General features: G+C 44.6%; 1 protein-coding gene across 13 annotated transcripts in view; it reads left to right on the forward strand.

Moving 5' to 3' along the window:
• The first annotated feature begins 1,126 nt into the window (after positions 1-1,126).
• The window catches only part of P4HA1 (prolyl 4-hydroxylase subunit alpha 1), a 38,189-nt gene continuing 17,322 nt past the window's right edge, over positions 1,127-21,993 (forward strand). For 12 of the 13 annotated variants that reach the window (XM_075154082.1, XM_075154090.1, XM_075154091.1 and 9 more), the window contains exons 1-8: positions 1,176-1,268; positions 8,587-8,703; positions 9,630-9,726; positions 12,315-12,466; positions 14,871-15,008; positions 17,535-17,774; positions 18,992-19,182; positions 19,723-19,899. In XM_075154082.1, the coding sequence (XP_075010183.1) occupies positions 8,616-8,703; positions 9,630-9,726; positions 12,315-12,466; positions 14,871-15,008; positions 17,535-17,774; positions 18,992-19,182; positions 19,723-19,899 (1,083 nt within the window). In that variant the 5' untranslated portion in view covers positions 1,176-1,268; positions 8,587-8,615. Of the gene's footprint in view, positions 1,269-8,586; positions 8,704-9,629; positions 9,727-12,314; positions 12,467-14,870; positions 15,009-17,534; positions 17,775-18,991; positions 19,183-19,722; positions 19,900-21,993 lie in introns of all 13 variants that reach the window. The other variant, XM_075154093.1, reaches the window with a different exon arrangement.

Below are 21,993 nucleotides of genomic sequence, written 5' to 3' on the forward strand. Positions count from 1 at the left end.
TTTGAAGCCCACATCTAAAAAGAAAGGAAAAATTGCTTATGAATGTCCCCTATTCTAACTTAATTGCTGGAACTACAATGACAAATAACTAGTTTATTTATGAACTCCTAGAAAACAAAGAACAGTCGGCATAGATCTGTCATGGCAAGACGCATCCAAGCAGCTTCATGTCTTTCTGTGATAGCCGAGAGCCTCTTGTGCGCCAGAGAGGGGAAAATCTGGAAACATCTTCACCTGGGCTTTGCAGAAGACTAGCAAAAGTACTGGCTGCCAGCAAGGGCTGGGATGATGGAACAGAAAGTATGCTGTGAGATATAGCAGACGACACCAGCTGGAGAGCGGGAGGTGCAAGGTTGGTTTAGAATGAAAAATTATCAATAGAAATTAAAGCACCAGTCAGAGGTAAACGAGATGAGACTCAGCGAAGTGTTAGCTGTGCGCGCAGAGGAGGAGAGCTGGCCGGCCGGCCTGCTCCACAAACCGGAATCTGGGCAGATTATACAAAATTGTGCATCCAACATCAAAAAAGCAAACGGCGACTGGAATATCTCGTGGGAAGCGTCAGCTGGGAGCCGTGAAAGTGATCCCCTCCTCGCCGGGGCCGGTGAGACCTTGGGGCCCTGGTTGGGGCTCTGCCCTCCAGCAAAGGTGCCTCGCCTCGGGGGAGCAGAGGGGTGCTGCCCCGGGTGGGAGCGGTGTGGCAGAGTCCCGGCGGGCTTGGCTACCCTGGCAGCAGCGCAAGGAGCCGGGCGGGGCTGCAGGCAGCGACCCCTCCGCCGCTTCCGGCATTTTAAGCCTTTTCTAGGAAGTTTTACTCCAAAAATGCCACTTTTGGTTTAATACTTCTCACAGGTTTTATTCTCCTGCTGGAGGTTCCCATTTTCACCTGATTTCTTCCCCCCCCGCTATGATTAAAAAAGAAGAAACCCCGCGCATTTTGGGTGTTTCCTTGCCGGCGGCCACCCGGCTCTGCGCTCCCCGGGACGGGGGGACCCCGAGGGCCGCGCGCCCGCGGCGCCCACGTGGAGCGGCGGCGGCGGCGCCTGCGCAGTGTGGCGGCCGCCGCTGTGACCGAGCTCACGTAGCGCGCCGCCCGCCCGCCCCGCCCCCCCCTCGCGCGGGACGGGGGGGCGTGGCCTGGGCGCCTATAAAAGCCTCCGCGGGGCCGGTCGCGCGCGGTGCGTTACGCCACTGGGCAGCTGGCGGCCGTCCGTTACCGGCGCCGCCGCCCCCTCCGCGCCCCGCCGGCTGCCGCTCCCTTCCCTCAGGTGAGGCCCGGCCGCCCCCGCTTCTCACCAGCAGTGGGGGTCTGCGGGTGGGTCAGGGGGACGGGGCGGCGCGGCGTGAGGGGAACGTCGGGGTCCGGGCGCTGCCGCCGCGGCGGCCGCTCGGTGTGCGGGGGTGGGGGGGCGATACGTGGCAGCGCTGCGCCGCCGGCTCTCCCGTCCGGTGCCCCGGCCCTCCCGGCCGTTACGTAACGGGAGCCGGCAGCCTCCGGAGGGGGGCGGGAGGGCGCCGCCGCGCCGGCAAGGCAAGGCAGGGCCGCGGCGGCCCGCCCGGCGTCCCCGGGCTGGTAGACGAAACAGTGCCGCCACCTCCTCCCGGCAGCCGCGGGCCGTTCCCTGCGCCCGGCGTTTAAACGAGCAGCTCGCAGCCCCCCCTCCCCCCCGAGCCTCGGCACCCTCCCGCCCGCCTCGCCTTTCCCTCCCGGGGGTGCGCGGCGCAGGTGGGCTCCCGCCCGCCGGTCCCACCCCGGCTTTGTGGCACCGCCCGGGCTGCTGGGCACCCGCCGGGAGCCGGCTGGGCGGCATCTCTCCAGCCAGGGGCTGCTGCTGGGGCTGAATGAAAGGGAGCTGCGTGCAGCTGATTTGGAGTTAAAGAGCGCTCGGGCGCTGAAACGATTTCATGCTTGGACAGGTGAAAAGTTACTTTGCCTGAGCGCTTGAAGGGGCTGCAGCAGTTGTCACACCCCGTGTTTGTAACCGCGGGCGCTGTGTGCAGCGATTACATCGTGAGGAGTAAGGCTTATCTTGATTTCCCTCTCTTTCTGCTGGGTTGGATTCAGCCAATTGCGTTATGGAAAACCGATCTTGCATCTAACTTTGCAGTAAGCTGTACCTTTGAGCGGGTATCTCGGTAGGACCTAACCTGACTAGAAGGAAAAACTCAATATAGAGTCTTGAGGATGCTGTTGAATGAAGAAGAAAAAAAATGTCAGATATGCTTAGAGTAAATCTTCTAGTTTACCTGAAGAGTGGGATGTTCTTAGAAGAAAGATATTTCAGGGTTACAGAGAGAAGATATCAAAAGGATTGCCCAGCATTCAGTTTCACACTTTTTTCTCTGCTGACTTCAATAAGAGGAGATGAAGAGGTGCTCGAGTGCTTAAGTGTTCGCCTGCTTTGGATACGTAAAGCTTCAGCGCTCGAGGTTTTAATAAACGAAAGAAGCTATCGATTACAACAAGTAGATAACGTTAAATGCAGCTTCTTACAATGCCAAAGACTATTCAGCTAAGCATGCAAACAGTACTCTGGCAGGGGTGGAAAGTAAAGGTACTGACTTCGCAGTTTGCTCAGGAGGCAGAGGCCTGCTTTTGGGGTAAGAGATGTTCTCTGTCTTGCTATTCTGCACCCATTACTACTTGTGGGTCATTGTTGGATCCATTTGAATGTCTTGAACCATACTACAAAGCATTTGATTTGACCTAGGGTACTCTGCACTGCTTCTTAATTATGTGCTGACAGAACCAGTACTGATATTTTTTCTTCCCCCCCCCCCCCCCCCGGAACTCAAAGTAACAGGAATATGCCTAAATCTTGCTATGCTGAGAGTGTTAATTCTGCTATTTAAGCAGTGGTTGTGGCATAGGTAGGCATATCTCTTCTAGCTGTTGATTCATTCAGAAGCTAAGAAGCAGCACCATTTCATGAACTGCTGTCCAGTGGCAGTGCTGTCCTAAGCAGTTCCTGGTCTGTGCTCTTCACACGGGCTGGTACATCTGATAAACCATATCAGAAATGAGTCTATGGGGGGGAAATCACTACCTCACCTCCCAGCAAAAAATAGCTGATGTGCGTTAGTTCCCTTTGCGAATTCACTGTGTAGCCCTACGCGTGACGGGTCGTCTGCTGGCACAGCTGAGGTGGTGTGTGGAGGCAGGAGCTGCTGCAGAAACGTCAGTTGAACAACAGGGTTAATGGATGCATTAAGAGCTACGCATTGAGCCAGAAGAGAGAGCGGCTCTCTGACCTGTAGAGATTTAAACATTGTTCCATAATGAATGGTTTTAAAATCTAGGATTTAAAGCTATTATTTTGAGGCGTGCACATGGATTAGAAATACCCAGTGCAGTTTGAAGAACACAAAGGATAGATAATGAGTAACACTGTGGACGGAGTGAGGATAGATAGAGGTTTATGGGAGGAAAACTCTGCCTCCATGTTGAGGTTGCTATAGATAAGGAAACGTGTTTTTTTTTTTAAAAAAGAAAGTGGTCTGAAAAAATGTACTTGTTGAAAAACCCTTACTTGATTCAATTGTGTCTGTTTAACTGAGGAAAGACTGTAAATAAAGTCTGTGCTGAAACAGCATCTTTGCTGTCACTTGTGCTGTGTGTTTCTAGGCAGCGTTCTTGCAATAACTTCAGAACGGCTTGCTGCTCTCCTTGAGAGGAGCAGGCTTTCTGCTGCTGCAGAACCACCTGTGGGGCTACAGCTTCAGCCTAAAAGAGCTCTTCTCTGCTACCATTTTTCAGCTGTTGAACGTTGGGATTGTCCTGCTTTCTTTATAATCGCTCTTAATATCTGAAAACATTCTGTATATCTCTATAGATATTCTGCTAATCCTTGAGCAGAAGAATAAATAGAAGGATAGCCTCCTGCTTGTTGTGTCTAATAAGTGCTACTCTCCATCGCCAGTGTTCTTTGTCTTGGCTTAGAAAGTTAAAACAAGTGGGCTCTGAGAGGGCTGTGTCCGTTCAGTCTTAGTCTGGAAGAAACCAAGGAAAACCTTGCTTCCATTCCTTGGGTACAAGCCTGTGTACAAACACGCCTGCTCTGTAGTCAGACTCACAAATGTTGTCTTCAAGTTGGCAATAAATGATACTTAAAACACGTCACCTACTTGACTCTCAAATTGATTCTCATCTCTTATTAGTTTATTATATTACTTATATATATATAAGATTACATATATTCCAACTTTGTCATTAAAAAGCAGCCTAACACATGCCACGTTCTTTTGTTAACAGCAATTCTAGAAAACTTTTCTTCTCTCACTGCTTGGATCTTAATTTTAAAACGACCTTTAAATATAACGTGCTAGGGAACTTAGGGAACTGGATTCTAATGTTCCTGTCCTGTGAGACTGTTAAGCAATGATGACAGCTAAATGTTCTTGATACTAAGTACTTACTCTGGGAAAGTTCTTTCCTTTTGAGTAGTATTTCCAGTCACATCATGTCATGAGAATATAACTGGAGTTGTTGTTGAGACTGGAGGGGTTTAGTGCAGTGAGTCGCTATCATTTCTGGTGTTATCCTCTTCGTCCCCCCTAAACTCATTTCAGTTTCACTGTTTGTTTGTTTTTTTGTTTTTTTTTTTTTTTTAAATATACAGTGGGGTACAGTAAGGATTGTGAGAGTGGACCAGTATTTAAATCAAAAGTTGAGGATCTTGGCGATACAGTTTTGATTCCTGGCCTTGCAGCAGACTTAATTTTGAGGAAGTCACTTATTTCTTACGTAAATAAAGAAGCTGTTTTGGAATTAAGTTAGAGCTGTTCCAGAATAATTCCATGTTGAAGTACACCCTCGGTTTCCATTTTGTATCTTGTTTTCTGGATCCTGGTAAGCATCTGGGAGCTTGGAATTGGCAGTGAGGAGACTTGTATAATAAGCATCTTCAGTGAAATGTTTCAGTCTTTGGTCACCAATTAGCGTGACCTTGATTGTTGTTACACTCTCTGTAGTTTGTCTTAACTTCACTTTTCCTTCTGCTTGCGTGGATGCTACATGCACATCCACTCTCTTGTGACTCTTGCAGGTTGTTTCCACTTGTAGAGCAGAGCTGAACTCTTTGAAAGTCCTCAAAAAACCCGCCTCTAAGTTTCAGCATTTGAAATGGCATTTGTTGTGTATCTCTACCATTCGGGGGGAATCCTGTGCTGCGCTTGGCAGCGTCATTCGTCTAATTGCTGCTTTGTTTTACTTGTATCTTCAGTTTGTTTGTTCTTTGCTATTTTTTCCCATTCATTTTTTTGTCTGCTTTGCCATGTTTTACTGTTTCAAAGCTCAGCAAATGTACTTCTTCCGGAAAGTCGGAAAGCTCCTGTGTTAAAGCTGTCGGCTGGACTCCCACTTCTCTGCGTGGGTAGTGGATTCCCTCCTCTCCGAGGTGCTCGACTGCCATCTCTGTGTGTGCCTGATGGACAGGGCTGAGGAGGAGAGTCAGACTGACAGGAATAATGTAGAGAGGATTTTCATCTTGTTTTACTTCATGTCACTGACAGGAAGAAATTAAGCCTACTTATTTGGCAGCTTGTGCATCTAAGAGATTTCCAGCATCTATCTTAACCGAGCTTTATGTTCTTTGATTTGGGAACCTGTAGCTGATCCTTCTGCAGTAGTTTTGAAAGCTGTGCTACTTAGCAACTGCTGTTAGGGCAGTGAGAGCTTGGCTGGCCGCTGCCTTGGGCTCTGTTTCCAACTCTGAATTCTGTCTGGGAGGGAAGTAACCTTGGGTGGCTGAAACGGGAGTCTGAGTCCCTGGAAATGACAGAAAATTGGGAGACTGCGAAAGGAAGGAAAAATGAAGTTGGAAGTGACCTCTGGACGTCATCTAGCCTAACCTCCTGTTTGAAGCTGGGTGAGCTTGGAAGTTAGGTTAGGCTGCATGCAGGCTTGTCCCATTTAGTTTTGAAATTCTTCCAAGAATGGGAAATGCAGTTTCTCTGGGCAACCTCTTCTAGTGCCTAACTGCTGTCACTGTGAGAAACCTTTTCTTTGTGTACCTACTTAGAATTTCCCTTGTTGCAATTTGTGGCCGTTGCCTCTCACTCATTCTGCTGTGTGCCTGTGAAGGTCTGAGGAGGGAGTAGGTTTGCAACTGCGTTCGGAGTCAGCCCAGCATTGGAGCAGGCTGTAAAGGCAGGTGGAGAAGAGGAAAAATTGTTTCCAATGCATGCTACTCAAACAGGCTTTAAGGCATCATTCTATCGTGGGGGGTAGAAGACTGTCGCCAAGAGCCGTAGGTGCAGCGGAGACATCGTTTTCATCACCTTTTTGGTGTTTTTTTTTTTTCATTTGTGTTTTAGAAAAGTTTCGTATTGATTAATAGTAAAAAGTAAACTTTCTGAAGCTTTCCTTGCATTTCACTGAGTGCAGTAAACAAATAGCTGAATGAATTCTGAGTATTGACAATGTCAGCAAATATTTATCGTGTAGTAGAACTGTTTGTACTTTGTAATTGATTCACAGATGTATTAGCTTGAGTGCTGAATGAGCAGGAGGCACTTGGCTTTCTGCAGAGCAAAATTTGAATTGAGCAGTGTTTTTAATAGGAGTGCAGATGCACATCACTGTCCTTGAGCATGTGGATACAGCTGCTTTTAAGTAAAGAGTGAAATTTGCCAGCAAGAAAACTTGATTCCAGGTGTGACCCATTAATTTAGAGCAATTACTCAACTGAAGCTAGCTCTTGTTTAACGAGACTGACATTAGTAACAGAAGAGGGAGGTACAGTTGTATAGATGTTGCCATGATCCCTGGTTTATGCTGAAAACTAGGTGTTACAGGCTGGCTGGAGGGTTGTATATTTGTTCGTTGTGTTTAGGGCTGGAGTTTCACAAATGGATTAAACCTGTGCTGCTACCAGAAACAAGAATTTTGCCTTCCTTTGCTGTCTTCGGCTGCCAGTTCCTGCCTCCAGGTTGCCCTCTTGTACTGGCGTGGATGTTACGTGGCTATATAGTGAACTGTATCAGAACTGAACCAGGGTGAAATGAGCGTTTTGGGGGGATTTTTTTGGATTAGTTATGTTTGAAAGAGTCTGATTTAGCTTGTTGCCTGGCTGCCTGTGGAGGGGATGAGGAGGTGAGGAATGCTGCTGTGGACAGCAGGGCTGGTCTAGAGCAGTGGTGAGGCTGAGGCGCCTGACTCAACCGGAGAAAAAGCAGGACTCCAGGCTCGCCTCCAATTTTTACTTTACAACTTACTTTCTGCCGGTGAATGTGTAAGAATGTTTCAGCCCTTCAATTTTGGTCATGCGGATTTCAGATGATTTACAAGAGTTGGAGATTGTGCTGCTTTTCTAGGCTCGTACGGGTTTCCTGTTGTTCCTCTTCGTGCCAGTGAAACTGTGCTTGCCCTGTCCGAGAGGCAGTCCACAGGGTCAGTAAATCTAAACCCGAGTGCCGCTCTTTCTGTGGTGCTAGAGGTGGGAAGGAAAGGAGGGAACTGCTTCCCGACCCTTCAGGTGCAACACGAGAAGAGATCCTGCACTCTGGAGTCAAGGGAATGTTTCCTGTTAATACCTCCGCTTCTGGTGGGATGATTTTTCTTTGGGTGTGACTTTTGCACTTTGCTGATTTTGTTTACACCTTGTGCGAATGGCACACCTGGTTTTATGGTGTTCACTACCAGTACTGTCAACTCGATCAAAACAGACTGCTTTCTTCCCTAAATAGGCCAAGCCACTTTGTAGCTGGACTTGCTTTGTGATGTTTCTTTTTTTTTTCTTTTTCTTTTTTTTTTTTCTTTATTGGTTGCTTTGCCGTTGGAAGAGTTGTAAAACAGTTTCTGTTGGTACATGCGGTTGTTTTAATTTTTCTGAGCAGATACAATACATGAGATTTTAAGCTTTCATGTTTGGAAAAAAGTAAATCTTGTGAATTCCAAGACGGCATGATTACTTTTGAGGTATGGAGTAGCGAGGAAATCCTAGTCTGTTAAAAGGGTTTGGGATCTTGAAAGGCTGAGAGCTTGGCAGCTGTTTGTGGGAGAAAGTGCTGCCTGTAAGCCTGCTGTGGACTTATGCATAGACTTAACTATGAACCAGCCGACAGAAACCTTTTGTATCCGGTGTGGAGGCTGGCTTCATGACGGTGGCAGCTGAAGAGCGGGAGCGTGCAAGTAACTTTGTGGACTGGTTGCATAGGGTTTTCATTTAGACCTGTTCCACTGGCATCTTTTTGACTGATCAAAGGAAACATTCTTTTTCATTGGGTGGATGAACTTGATAATACGTATTTTAACTTGGTATTATGCTTTTTTTTCAGTGTTTGGTCTTGGGTTTTTAGGTACTTTTTGTGAAGCAGCTCTATCTGCAGCGTTAGATGTCAAAAAGGTGACGAGTGCTTGTAAAGACCCTGTCTCCCAGCTATTCTTTCCTTTCTTACCACACAAGACAAAAGTGTAAGGAAGTCTGCAGAAGGGCATCAGTCTTCTGTGAGAGCTGCTCAAGCTTATCAAGATTCTGCTACCTCAAGAACTTCTGCAGCCCCAAGAGAATAAGCTGTCTCTTTTGAAGGTAGATTCAACTCTCTGGTGAATAGGGATGTTTTACCTACCTCATGTTTCTTTTGTAGGTACGTGGTGAGGTGACAGCTATTGAACTATGGCATTCAACAAGATTTGGTATACCGTAGCCTTTGGACTTCTGCTGCCTTTTTCTTACGCCCATACGGACTTCTTCACTTCCATCGGTGAGACATGCTTTGGTATATATGCTGCATAGCTGAAAGAATTTCTTGATGGCTCTCAAAACTGATTCTGCAATGATGTGCTAATGGCGTGCGAGGCTTTAATTGGTACAGCACTAAATCCACTTATTAGTTCTTACAACCTTAGTGACTTCTTTCTTTTGGGAGAAACACGCTTTGAGTTAAGTCAGTCCAGTTAGTCTAATGACCCAGGCTAGGCTTTGTATTCATTATGTATTCTTACAGGTATTGGATTTTAAACAAAATTTTCGTGTGGACTGTTGCACATATGTGGAAGCAAGCGAAACAGCTGTTGAGGGTACATAATGATAGCAGTATGTCGGCGTACTCTCTGTACATCAGAACTCGGGTTCTGATGGCCTGTGACACAGCTGAAGATGTGGACTGTATCGCTTCGCGATGAACCAGTTCAGCTGCCTCCTTGCAGGAAATGAAGCAATTATTAATTAATAACAGAGTCTCTTAGGGGACCCATTGAAGTCATGCAAATAATCTTAAAAATAAGGTGCTGGATTAGTCTTGTATATCAAACGTGAAGTCTCTGTATATTTCTGTAGCTTTGTCTTTATTTGCTCTACATTATGTATGCTTGGATGAAAGATTACTCTGTTGCAACCTACTTCCTTTTCCAAATGAATCCTAAATTAGTTCTAATAATAAATACGTGCTATTACGTTAATTTCCATGGCAACAAGCTTGGTCCAACATGAGATTTTTTTTCCTTAAAAAAAAAAAAAAGGCAAGAAGCCTTACTCAAGTACTCCTTCAGGATTATTTAAGCAAATGCAGAAGGACTTTGGGGACGAAAGAGTTGAGAGGGGAAGAAAGAAGAGAGGAAGAACGCCTCTGTTCTCAGTTCTTGGGTTTTTTTGTTTCTCCTTTTCTAACCAAACTGATTTGTTTTCTAGGTCATATGACAGACTTAATTAATACAGAAAAAGATCTGGTGGTGTCACTGAAAGATTACATCAAGGCAGAAGAAAGCAAGCTGGAACAGATCAAAAAGTAAGCAGCTTGTTTCATAATGCTAATAGTTAATAATTTGAGTCCACCCTTATGTAAAAAGTGCTTCCTAAGGATGATTAAATTTGTGGAATTTTTCCTCTGAGCAAAGCTTAAACTAGCAGGTTTTGCTGGGTTTTTGTCCTAAGTTATTATCTCCGAGCCATTGGTTTGTCTATGCAGCTTTCTAACGATGAAATCTAATCAACCTGCTTTCTGTACGATACCTTCACTTTAGGACTCCTGCTTGCCTGTAATTCCCAAGGGGGTATAATTCTTTTAATGGCAATTTGCTTAGTGGAAACTAAAATCCAAGAAGTCTCCAAATCAGCGTTACAAGGACTGCAATGATAAACTAGATGTAAAAGTGCTAAGAAGCGTTGGTGTGGCCATATCGCTCATGAGTGGCTAACCAATGAATAGTAGTAACCCACTACAAGAGCAGAGTCTCTTTCTACATGCTATGTTTAGATTTAAAAATAAAATAAAGCGCAATAAAACTTCTTTACTGCTTTTAAAAATAACAAGAGAGACCTGACCATTGCCGTTACTATGTTGCTCGGCTCTGTAGGTGTGAGGACCAGAGGCCAATATGTCGGATTTTATCACAGCTAGAAATAAAAATTTTGTATCACTGAACAGGATGGTTTGCTGGCTTTCAAAAACGTGTATAAATCTGTCATGAGGATGTTTAAACAGTTTTAGATAGATGCATGAATTTTATTTTAGCCTTTGTGTATTACTTTCTACCATCCAGGAAGAAAGATACTTCTGTCGGACCGTGTTTATTTTTATCACTTAAAATACAGAGTTGGAATTGCTCACAGGTTTGAATGTTACAAGTATATTCTTTACAGCTACAAATTAAGATGGGAGCGTGCCGATTGGAAATCCAAAAGTGTGTAAATACAGCTTATCATATAAGCATTGCAGCTTTGTTTTTATTATATTAGAGGTGCTCGCAGAAAAGTTAAGTTAACTGTCGCAGAGAGAGAGAAGAACCTGGAAAAAATGCCAGCATCGTTTGCGTTTGTCGGGCTCTGTACTTTGGCTGAAGGATATCGGTAGCTTGCGTTGACTTAAACTCAGTGAAAGTTGGTAATTCACTGAAATGCGGAGGAGGGCTCACACCTTGTGGGTGGCTTGTGGTGGAGGCTTTTTTATGAAACAGAAACTAGTTGAAAGAAATCCTGGCCTTGTGGTTGTGGCTCACGGTTGCGGTGACTTTCAGCTACTCGTTAGGTTTGATAGTCATGCAGTGGGAAACGTACGAAGGGTTTGACCGTGTGCAACGTGAATGCACAATTTGTTGAAATTGGTTTCTTCAGTTTTCGGCTTCCTAGAAGCTGGAGTTGGTCCATGGGAGCACTTTGGGCCCTCTGGGAGGGAACCCCATCACTCACGTTGCTGCTGGCAGGAACCCAGGGAGGGGCTGTCAGAGCGTAGGAAAACAATGAAAGACAGTGTGGGAAGAGCGAATGCAAACAGTGGCACCTGTGACAATTGCAAACATCGACCTGTCTCAGGTAAAGCAGGCAAACTTAATTCAGGCATACCAAATTCTGGAACAAGCTGAATGCCGGCTCGCGTAGAGTTCCCTCCAGGCTACGGATTTTGTGTCTGCTTTATATTGGTGTTGATGTTTGGTATTCTCCGTGGGGTGTGGCTTTTTTAACGTTAATTTACCCTGTTTCCAGGGCGTTGTTACACGTCTTCATGTTCTAGATCTGCGTTGTTTTGGATGAGAGAGGGGAGGTTTGGTCGTTTTGCAGACATGTAGTAGCATAGCGCTGGTGCTCATAGCGTGACTGATGTGCTTGCTGACTTGAGACTGGAGCAGACTCCCTGGATGTTTCCATTAAAACGACAGATGAACAACAGTAGTTGTTGAAAGGTTTGCTTGCTTCAGAGCGCGGTGGAGTTGGGAATGGCTTATGTCACTGACAGCGTTAGAGAGGTTTGCGGAGTCAGAAGCGTAGCACCAGAACGTTGATCTGGGCTCCTCGTTTGGGAGCGTGAGAACTACATGTTTCTTACTTCAAGCTTACGGTATGGAAGGCAGTTTTGTGGGGGGGGGGGGCAAGGGGCTTATCATAGATTTAAGAGTGTGTGTCTAAATGTAGAATAATTTGAGACAAGTGTTCTGTATTTGAACTACTTTATTGTAAACTTCAGAAAAGGGAGCATTTAAAAAGAATGCTCCCTTTTTTAGATCAAAAACGTGTGTAAAGCTTTGTTTTTGATTAGTCCTGCATGAAAACTCGTAATGGAACTGCTGGCATACTGCATTTGGTATTTGTAGGAAGGAGTTTGTTCAGCAGTATTCCAACAAAGACCACAAGAGCAACACAAGATTTAGGCTGCAGCTGAGAAAGAAGATTTAAGAAAAAAAAAAAAAGAAAAGAAAAAAGGAAGAAAAGAAAAAAGCTCCTTTTGTTCCTTCTAGGAGAGCTTTATATATAGATAATGTAAGAGCTTGCAATTTGTGTTGGGTTTTTTATTAGCAAAGACTGTTGAGTAGCTTGAAATCAGTTCTATAGTGTATTGGCAGACTTTTACAAGAGCCTTTAATGAATGTATATTTTCACTAGATGGGCAGAGAAATTGGATCAGCTGACAGACACTGCTACGAAAGACCCGGAGGGGTTTTTGGGACATCCTGTAAATGCATTCAAGTTGATGAAACGGCTTAACACAGAGTGGGGTGAGCTGGAGAGCCTGGTTCTGAAGGACATGTCAGATGGTAAGTGTGCCTGTAGCAAGAACAAGGATCACATTATAATTGCATTTACTTGACTGTGTCTTTCACGTGTCATGGTTTGAACTACATTTGTAAGTCTGCTTTTGAGGTGCCTGCATAAAAAATAATCCTAGAAGACCTGCCATTTTGCTGTCAGTGTGCTATAATTTGAGCTTTACAAAAATTTAGGAAAACTATGTTGTTTAAATGGAATAATCTCCTTGGATGCTTTAAATTTTGCGAGGGATCAGGACTCACTTCATGTACTCTTCCGCTTCTTGCAAACTAGTATTTTAGGAAATTTCATCTCTAAGCGTGATGACTCTGTTGAACTGAAAAAAGGGAACGAAACTCTTCAGAGTGCAAGACGTGGGGCTGTTTTTGGGTATGGTCAAATGCTGTTGCTGCTGATATGCCCAGACTTGTTAAGGTGTGATGGTTTGAAACCTGAATGTTGGCAGAGACTGAGCGTTTGTGGAACTGATCTGAATTAGTGTAGTAAACGCTTTGCTGCCTCTTTTCTTCAGCAAGGGTAGAAGCTCTTCAGTAGGGAACAGGACATAAAATAGTTGACTGTGAGATACACTTATCAGCAAGGAAGCTGGGATGATTCTATTTGGCCCGTGAGAATCTGTCTTAACAACTAACTAATACCAGGTGTAGGTTTGTAGTAAGAAATGATCAAAAAGTAGAGGTTTCAAACAGACGCAGGGTTGGTCTCTGGTTAGTCTCAGCACATTCAGCTTCCCTGTTGCTGCTGTGAGGGTCTGAATATGCCAGAAAAGGCTCTGCACCTTCCAGCCAGAAATCTGGACCAGTGCATCTTAAGTCCTTCTTCTGAATGGGAAAAAAAGTGGGCTGTTTTAAGAAAATTGTCAGGAAAAAGGAAAATATTGGGGGAAGCGTAATGTGGTAAAAGAGAGGATGCACAGGAGTGAAAGGATATGGATTTTTTTTAAAGCAGGAACACCTTTCCATAAACCGATAGTGTTATCGGGTCTGAAGAGTTAAAAAGGACTACTAGAGTGTGGCAAAAATCACAAATTTGGCCAGTTCATTATTTTTTGGAGGGTTTTGCAGCTGAGTGTCGCATACTACGGTTTTTCTGGTTTTGGTCATGCTGCTTAGTTTTCTACTGGTGGATATGAGATGAACTTAGTAACCATCATATTGGCACTGTCCTTAGTTAACACTGTAAAGCTTGTTGTGCTTCTGGATCTTGGGACAGAAGAGTTTGTGGGGTAGAAAAGTTACTCTTCTGAAAATGCCAGAGTGGCTGTCGGTTTGTCCAAACTGAGGTCCTCACGGCGGGCTCTGTTGATGCCGTTCCTTTTGGTGGCTGCATGTACCGGGATGCTGGTTCTGCCCTCCTGGCTTTCGGAGTCCTATTTCCCTCCTCAGTGCAAGCAGCCCACCAGCCTCTTGACTGTGCAGAAGCAGAAGGGGAAAAACAGCGTCGGTTCTCCCAGCGAAGAGAGGATAATGCACTAGCTCTACAGGAGGGCCCTTCAAGTAACAGCCATAGCAGCGGTTGTGTGTGTGTTCACCAGAGAGGAGTAGGAACCTTTCATAACAGGGGAGATGATTACATGTGACTCTAATGACCGGGGAACAGCTCCTAGAGAGAATATTTTTTTACTTTATAGAACCTGCTTGTCTTCTGTTCCATAAACATTACTCTGGTGCTTCTTCAGAAAGCCCCCAAGTTTTTCTTTTTGATTGTTCCTTTGATATCTTTTCACAAAAAAAAAAAAATTGAAATGCTAACTTTTCCACATGCGTCTTGAGTTCAATTCAGAGTTGTGTGAAGATGGATCTTGAGAAAGCTTTTTACCTTTGCGTGTTTCTCAGGTTTCTGTATAAAAATGTTAACGCCTACATCCACCAAAAGCAGTTAGGTTCATAGTGGCTGCTTAGTTGCCTAAAGTCTTGTCAAAAGCTGTTTGCAGTTAGACATCAGTGGTCTTGTTTTTCATCTTTTTATTGACCAGCCTTAATCTTTACACTGCTATTCTTAGCACTGTTTGGTTTTTCCCCTCTTCTAAATTATTTGTAAATTCCATGTTACTAAATGAAAAGCCTTTTGGAAGGCAGGTTGAGTGGAACGGTTGCAAAAACTACCGATATGTTATCTGTAATGTTGTCCATGTGGGGTGGTCTTTTTGTTCTGTGTAAATTTTTTTTTTTAAGACAAAAATAGTTTCTGTGTGAAACCAAAGGGGTACTCCTGTCCTTTAGAAACAAAGTTACGGCGTTTGTTGGTGCTCTGCAGGGCTAATAGCCCTTCCTGACTTACTAATGGCCTGTCCTGAAATGTTAGCTTTCCCCGGAGTAGGGAGTCATTTCATGCATAGAGTTTATAGAAGTCCTGCGACAAATGAGGCCAAGCGTTTCCCTGTCTTCCCAGGCTTTATCTCCAACATGACTATCCAGCGGCAGTTCTTCCCAAATGATGAAGATCAGACCGGTGCGGCAAAAGCCCTCTTGCGGCTTCAAGACACGTATAATTTGGACACAGACACTCTCTCAAGAGGGAATCTTCCAGGTAAGAGTCATTGATGGTATTTTCAGAAGACACTGTGAACTTCTACTAAATATCCTGATTACAAACCATTTGACTCTCTTCCATCTTTAACTGCGTAGTGTGAAGGTAACAATAGGAAAACATTTGAGTTAGCTAAGAATTCATGAAAAGTGGCGTGATGTGGGTTGTTGAACATAGGTCGATGTAGGTGTCAGTTTTAATTCTGCTATACCTCAGGAGAGAGGAACGTATTGCCTCAGGCTGTGCTGGCGAAGAGGAAGCCTGGAAGAGCTGAGCCGGTCTTGCGTACTGTCGCGTCTCTTGCTATACGGTGGTTCTGTCGGAAACGACATCCGCTTGCGCGGTGGGCTTTCTTCTGCCAGCACACTGCCCGAGTCCATGTGGACAAAACGCGCTGCACAGAAAGCGAGTTTCTTTCTGAATTGAGACTCTCCTTTGTCCTTATTTTCTGCTTGTGTTAGAACTTGAAAATGTCTTTTCTCTTTAGTTGAAGTCTGCATCTTTCTTCTAGTTATGGTAAGATAATTTAGTGTTAATAGTTTTTAATAAAAAATCAATAGCAATCAAATTTTGCCTGGGTGAGGATTTTCCTTGTGTTGAAGTAGTTGTGCACTGGCAGATACCTAGTTTTATTGCACAATGTAATGCGTTTTAACAAAACAGTTCTGTCATTTATTACCCCTTTCCCTCTCACGGATAAGATGGGCCTTTCAGATTGGGAGTGACTCAAGTTTCTTTGAGCTTAAACTTCATGGAGTGTGTAAACTGAAAAACAAAAGACAGAGCGCATACGCAGACTTAAGCTGATGTGGCATTACCTCAGGTAATCTTTAATAGGTTGGTATGCAGGAGAAGACATGCTTCTTTCTTGTTAGAAGACTCTTTCTCTGCTGAGTTTTCCTTGTTTCCTCTGTTCGAAAATAGTACTGTGCCAACTGGCAAAAAGCCAACGCTGTACAATCCATCTGTGTTTTTGCAAGCACTCATTGTGGTCGGATGCCTAATAAAATTAAGGGTAATTGGCTTATATGTTACGATGTATAACCTTGCCTTTGGGTTTAATTCAAGACTGTCTCAAAGACCTACAGATTCATTCTAATACAATAAGCACTTCGTTATTGTTTTCTTAAAACAGCACAAAAAATACAGGATGAAGTGCTTCGGGTGGACTGTTGTTCATTGCTTCTTCTGAAGCAACAAGCTGTCCAGACTGTGTGTAATGAAGTGTAATTGCAGAACCTGAAAGTTCTAGAGTATGAAAGAGAATAGGCTGGCCTCTTCAGAGCTCCGGAGAGGAACATCCCACGTGGTCACTTGTTTGTGCTCCTTGTCTTCCTTCCCAGGGAATTTCTGTTTGGCCAGGTTGCCAAGTTTTGATCAGAATGTTAACTACTGTCATATCGCTTATTAATTCTCTTTCCTGCACTATAGGCTGTGCTGTTTCTTTATATTAACCATCAACCCTATTTGATGGTTGCTGTCTTAAGCACCCTTTTAAGAGTTGCCTTTTCATGTGTGGATGTCATGTTGTTTCTAAGTGTACCAGGCTATGGCCCTGCGACCTGTTACTCGCTCCAGAGGATCTCTGGCGGAGAGCAGTCCGCTGCCACCGCACCCGTTCTCTAATCTTTGTGTTATTCTAGAGTTTTTAGCTTCAGGCTCGGGAAACTGAAGTCACTGGCCACCACAGGATGGGACCACAAGGTGCTTAATTAGCGAGCAGAAACAAAGTTGTTCTGTGGGATACGGCATTTCATGGACTGTCTCTTCAGCTATTTAATCTCTTAAAGCATGTCTTCGACAGAAGAATTGCCCTGTTGGAATGCAGCTGTGGGAGCTGCTATTAGAAATTCAGGATGTATTAAGATGTAATCAGGAATGTAATTTTAGCTGTAAAACTGGCAGGTCTTGTTTCCTTTTTACAAGATTAAATTTGGTTTTTCATTGGGCCTTAATTTACAGTAGCAAAAATAGGAATCTGTAATTTGCTTCTAGTGCTTTAATCTTTCAGAGGTCTCTTCAAATGTTTCTAAAAATGACTGACTTCAGAAATCTTGAGCAGCTGGGAATTCACTGACTGATGTTTTCTTTTTCCTCCCCCACTAAGTTGTCGCTAACAAGATGTGCTTCAGTAACGTTTTGAAAGCGATAATGCAATGTCTTTGAAAACAGATTTCTGAAACTTCGTATTTGGCTTACTATTGCTCTTGCTCGAAGTGTTTGAGGTTTTGAAGAATGAAGGTTTATTTTATTTTCCTTTATTTTCCACAAACGGTAAAGACATTTAGCTAGTTGCTGGTATTCTGGCAATGGAAAACTGCATCTAACCGCCGATGTGTTCTGCCAAGGATTTACAGGCTTTAGGTACTTAAACTGAGTCTTCAACAAATAGCCACCAGAGAAGGGAGATGTTGAAGAACAGAAATAAACTGTGCTGTGAAGAATAAGACGTAACTGAATGTTACTCTGAAGACCGGTCTGGAATTCTGTGTAAATTCCGTTTGGTTTGTTTTGTTTGCAATACAGGTGTGAAGCACAAATCCTTTTTAACAGCCGAAGACTGCTTTGAGCTGGGGAAGATTGCCTACACTGAAGCCGACTACTACCACACCGAGCTCTGGATGGAACAAGCTCTGAAACAGTTGGATGAGGGAGAAGTGTCTTCTGCGGACAAAGTCTACATTCTGGACTACCTGAGTTACGCCGTGTATCAGCAGGGGGATCTGGGCAAAGCCATGACGCTCACCAAACGCCTTCTGGAACTGGGTATGCGAAAGAGAGATGCGCAGCTCGCCACGATCCAGCTCTGTGTTCGAGCAGGTGCTAGCTACGGATTTGTACTGAGGAGCGTGGTCCTGCCTGTATTCGGCCTTGTATATGGGTTTTTAAAATGGATTATTACTGATACTACCATTAACATCTTGATGCGTAGTTTTCAGTAAAATAAGACTTGTATTACCATAAAGCATATTTTGCTACCGTGTTTTCAGATGGACAATTATAGTCTCAACTACCGTGTCAGAAAGTGTCACGGTTAAGGACTGCTCCTTTCTACTGAAGTATTTGCGGCCTCCTGTCACTGTTGGCTTCTAACCGCTTACCCGTCCTAGTCATTACTGCCTGAAATTTGGGTCTCTTACTATATCTTTCTTTCCTGTGTTAAGATTACTTCCCCTTAGGTACAGGCAAGAACAAAATTAATGGAATTGAAACTGAATTGGCGATACCAAAATCTCTGCAGGTTATTTAAATGCAAATTAAGCATACTTGAGATTAAAAACTTGGAAAAATAAGAAATACAGAATGCAATACAGCGAGCTAAGATTCTGTCCGTTTTACGAAATATGAAAAGTACTTATGCTTCTGCAAATACTCTACAGATTGACCGTGTAAAGGATGCCGTGGGACGTTCAGAACTAAACCTAACATAGTAGAGGTTAGCGAGAACCATTTATTAATGAACTGCGGCAAATTCTGCAAGTTTAGTGATTGTTAAGGCTTTGTCACCAGAAGTCTTAATTCCCATCAGGGAAGTTCTTAGGTTTAAAGCCAGTGACGCTGTCCCAGCTGTCTCCCTGTCCTGGGCCCGTTCCCTTGTTCTGTCCTCCTCCGGTGAGATTGGCCGGAATGGCCAAATCCTTTTTCTTAGTGCTTGGACCCCTGTGCCTGCTGAGGATCCCGACCTCACAGTAAGCGGTTTCTTAACTGTGAATGAGTTGAGCTTAGCTCTGAAAGCTCATTGCGTGTTTTCCTGCAGATGAGGAAGGATATGTGCATGCTGCAGGCTAGCATCGCTTCCAGCTTAGCGCGGAGTTTTAGCTATCCTGTGAATGCTCTCAGACCGGAGTAGATGTTTCTGATTTCTGTTTGAGAAGCAGTAGTGCGCATCTGTTTTCTTTTCCTTTTTGTGAATAGCCTCTTCTGGATACTTCTTCACAAGTTGGAAACTCGCCAGTGATACTTGTCTGTTTCTTTGTCGATAGATCCTGAACATCAAAGAGCAAACGGGAACATGAAATACTTTGAATATATCATGGCTAAAGAAAAAGAAGCAAATAAGTCCAGTACGGATTCAGAAGACCAGATGGAGAAGGAAACTGAGGTTAAGAAAAAGGATTACCTGCCCGAGAGAAGGAAGTACGAAATGCTGTGCCGTGGGGAGGGTCTCAAAATGGTAAAGTGGAGTAGACTGTTTTCAAATGTACGAAACCAACCGTAACAAAACAATGTCAAGAATTTGTATGTGGCGGGAAAGCAAGGAAGTTGTTACAGCAGTTGGCTGACTGTGTAGAACTGAGGATTAGCGCGTGTTGGATTTCTTCCCCGTTTCGTTCTGTCCAGTAGGCAAAAAGTAATACTGCCTCAGGCACTGCTGACTAACTTGGATGCGCTACGTAATTGGAATTAATTGAATAAGGATGCTGGAAGTCCAGATTTACGTATGGAATTGAATGAGGGTGGGTTTTTTTAGCGGTAAAATTATTTTTAGTAGGACTGTGTAAAGTACCGCTTGTTGCAGTATTACAGAGTAACGTTAATGTGCTGAAAGTACTGATTTCTGAAACTTAAAGCACCTCTTTAGCTTGTAACATAACATTACGGTAGGGAAAGTGAATTGTTCCTGTCTCTTGTTCTCGGGACATCTTCCGCTTCTTAGAGATATTAACGCCATACGGAAGTTCTCTGATGATCTCTTGCTCCACCTTGCTTTCAGACTCCTCGGAGACAAAAAAGACTCTTCTGCCGCTACTACGACGGAAACAGGAATCCTAGATACATCCTGGGCCCTGTCAAACAGGAAGATGAGTGGGACAAACCTCGAATTGTTCGCTTCCTTGACATCATCTCCGATGAAGAGATCGAAACTGTGAAGGAACTAGCAAAGCCGAGGGTAAATGCCTTACTCTTCTCTGCCTTTTGGAGTCTTAAATTCTGTGCGTAGTTTTCTGCGTGAGTGTGTGCGATTCTGTCTCCTCTTGAATGCGGATGTGTGTGCAGCGTGCTCAGACGTTGCTTTTCTCGCCTTGTAGCTCTTGGCGACACACTCTTTGAAGGAGACGGTGGGGAAGCTGCAAATTCTGTGTCATTAAGAGAGCCAGGTAGCAGCAGCGCGGGATTGTCAGACTCTTCCGGCAGACGCAATTTCGGCGCACGCTGTTTCAGATAAGGAGGAGAATGTTCTACAACAGAGAACAAATGTGCTGCAGCTAGGTTGCCCTGAAGTTTGGTTTTCTGGTTTTTGGTTGTTTTTTTGTCTTTTAAGTCTGTATTTGCCAAAGTTGTGACATGGAGAAGAGTGCCGTCTAGGGAAGGGCAGCCGTTCCTCTGGTCCTGGAATGCCATGTTATTGTACGGATAAGAACGAATGGTTGTATTCTCCATTCGGTATAAAACTGACTTCTGTCTCCCAGGCTTTGAAGTTGCCTGCAGGTGAAAGGGCTTTAAGAGGGCAGTACTTAACCGGTGGTACTCGCTTCTTTATTCACAATGCCAGCTCATCAAATCCTGTTTCAGAAACTGGATCCCGAGGTTCTTGTTTCTGCACGCAGAATAATCCAGGGCGGCTCAACTGTCGGAGCGAACTGGAGTGTCCGAGACAATGGGCGACCTGATGGAGTTGCCTTCTGTATCCAGTTGGTGCGACTCTGCATCTCAAGATGTGCCGTGAAGATGTCTTAGTTAAATTGAGTTATTTCTCCATCAATTACCAGTTACTTCTAAAATAAGATTTCAACTTGTAGAAATATAATTTTCCTGCTTTTTTTCTTTGTTTTTAGCCTAAATGGCTTTTTGTCCAGAGAGAGCTGAGCAAATGGAGATTAGGAGGAGAAGTGCATTAAGTATAGGACAAGCGGTTAGCTTGGCCTGCTGCAAAGTCAGCCAGCTGTGGGTTATACATGGACACGTGGAGGATGAGGCTGTGGCTGTCCTTGGCCGCTGCACTGAGCACTAGGTAGCCTGAAGGCGATTTTAAAGCTTCCTAAAGGCTGCTGCGTTGTATTTCTGAGGTAACGTTCTGAACCGGAAGCAAGAAGTACAAGCAATTCTCTTCGCTCACCTGTAAAGCATCTCTTCCCGCTCTCCTGTCAGGCAGCCTTGCTGCAGGTCTAAAAATCGGAGCCCCGGTTGTTTGTCTGTAGATGATTAAGCCCCTTTTGCTGCTGCAAAAGCTCTGGCATTACGTCCGTGGAATACGACTGAATCGCTTCTTTATGGAGTCAGCACTGAAAATAAAAACCTGTGAACGTGGTGGTTTTAACTTCTGAACGTGCTGAGATAGTTGTTTTCCTATCAAACGTTTGGCTCGTGGTAAAGGCTTGGAGATTCATAGTTCATTAACGTAGAAGCATCTGCGTGCGGTTAGCGTTCCACGCGTTTCCTACTGCCGAGGCCTTGCGGGGCTCAGGAGCGAGAGGATTGTGTTTTTTGAGACTGAAAGCTCATCTCCTCCTTCCCGACGCTGGGGACGTTACCATCGCCGCCTCTCGGAAGCCGGCGCTGTCCGATCCGTGCCCAGCCTTCTGCTGCGCTGGCGGCGTAAGCTGGCGGGATGGAGCCTTATTATTCGGCTGTGGGAGTCTCGCTGGAATCGTAGTTTGTGCCTTGATTCTTGCATGCGTCTGCACGGGATGAGAGGAGAGGCAGCATATTCAGAGGTCCCAGTACCCGTTCTTGCTGGTAGGCGTGGAGAGGCCTTGGTTTACTTAGTTTATTTTAACAGTAGAGAAATACTACTTCTAATCGGTGTGGGGCTTGGTATGCCATTTTGTGCCTCGAGTTCCAAAATGTGGAACTTCTTCCAAAATTTGGGCTCTGCAACTGAAGCTTTCCAGTTACGAGTGACGGAGAGCGTCCGATAGTTACGTGAATGAAGTTAAATGGCACACATAAGGTTCCGAATGGGAGTATTAATGGATGGCATCAAGTAAATGGAGCGCAGCAGAGGGAAAGGAAGGCCTTGAACCAAGAGTTCTCGCTCTGTGTA

Source organism: Calonectris borealis, chromosome 7 (genome assembly GCF_964195595.1).
Source record: "Calonectris borealis chromosome 7, bCalBor7.hap1.2, whole genome shotgun sequence".
Classification (NCBI taxonomy): Eukaryota; Metazoa; Chordata; class Aves; order Procellariiformes; family Procellariidae; genus Calonectris; species Calonectris borealis.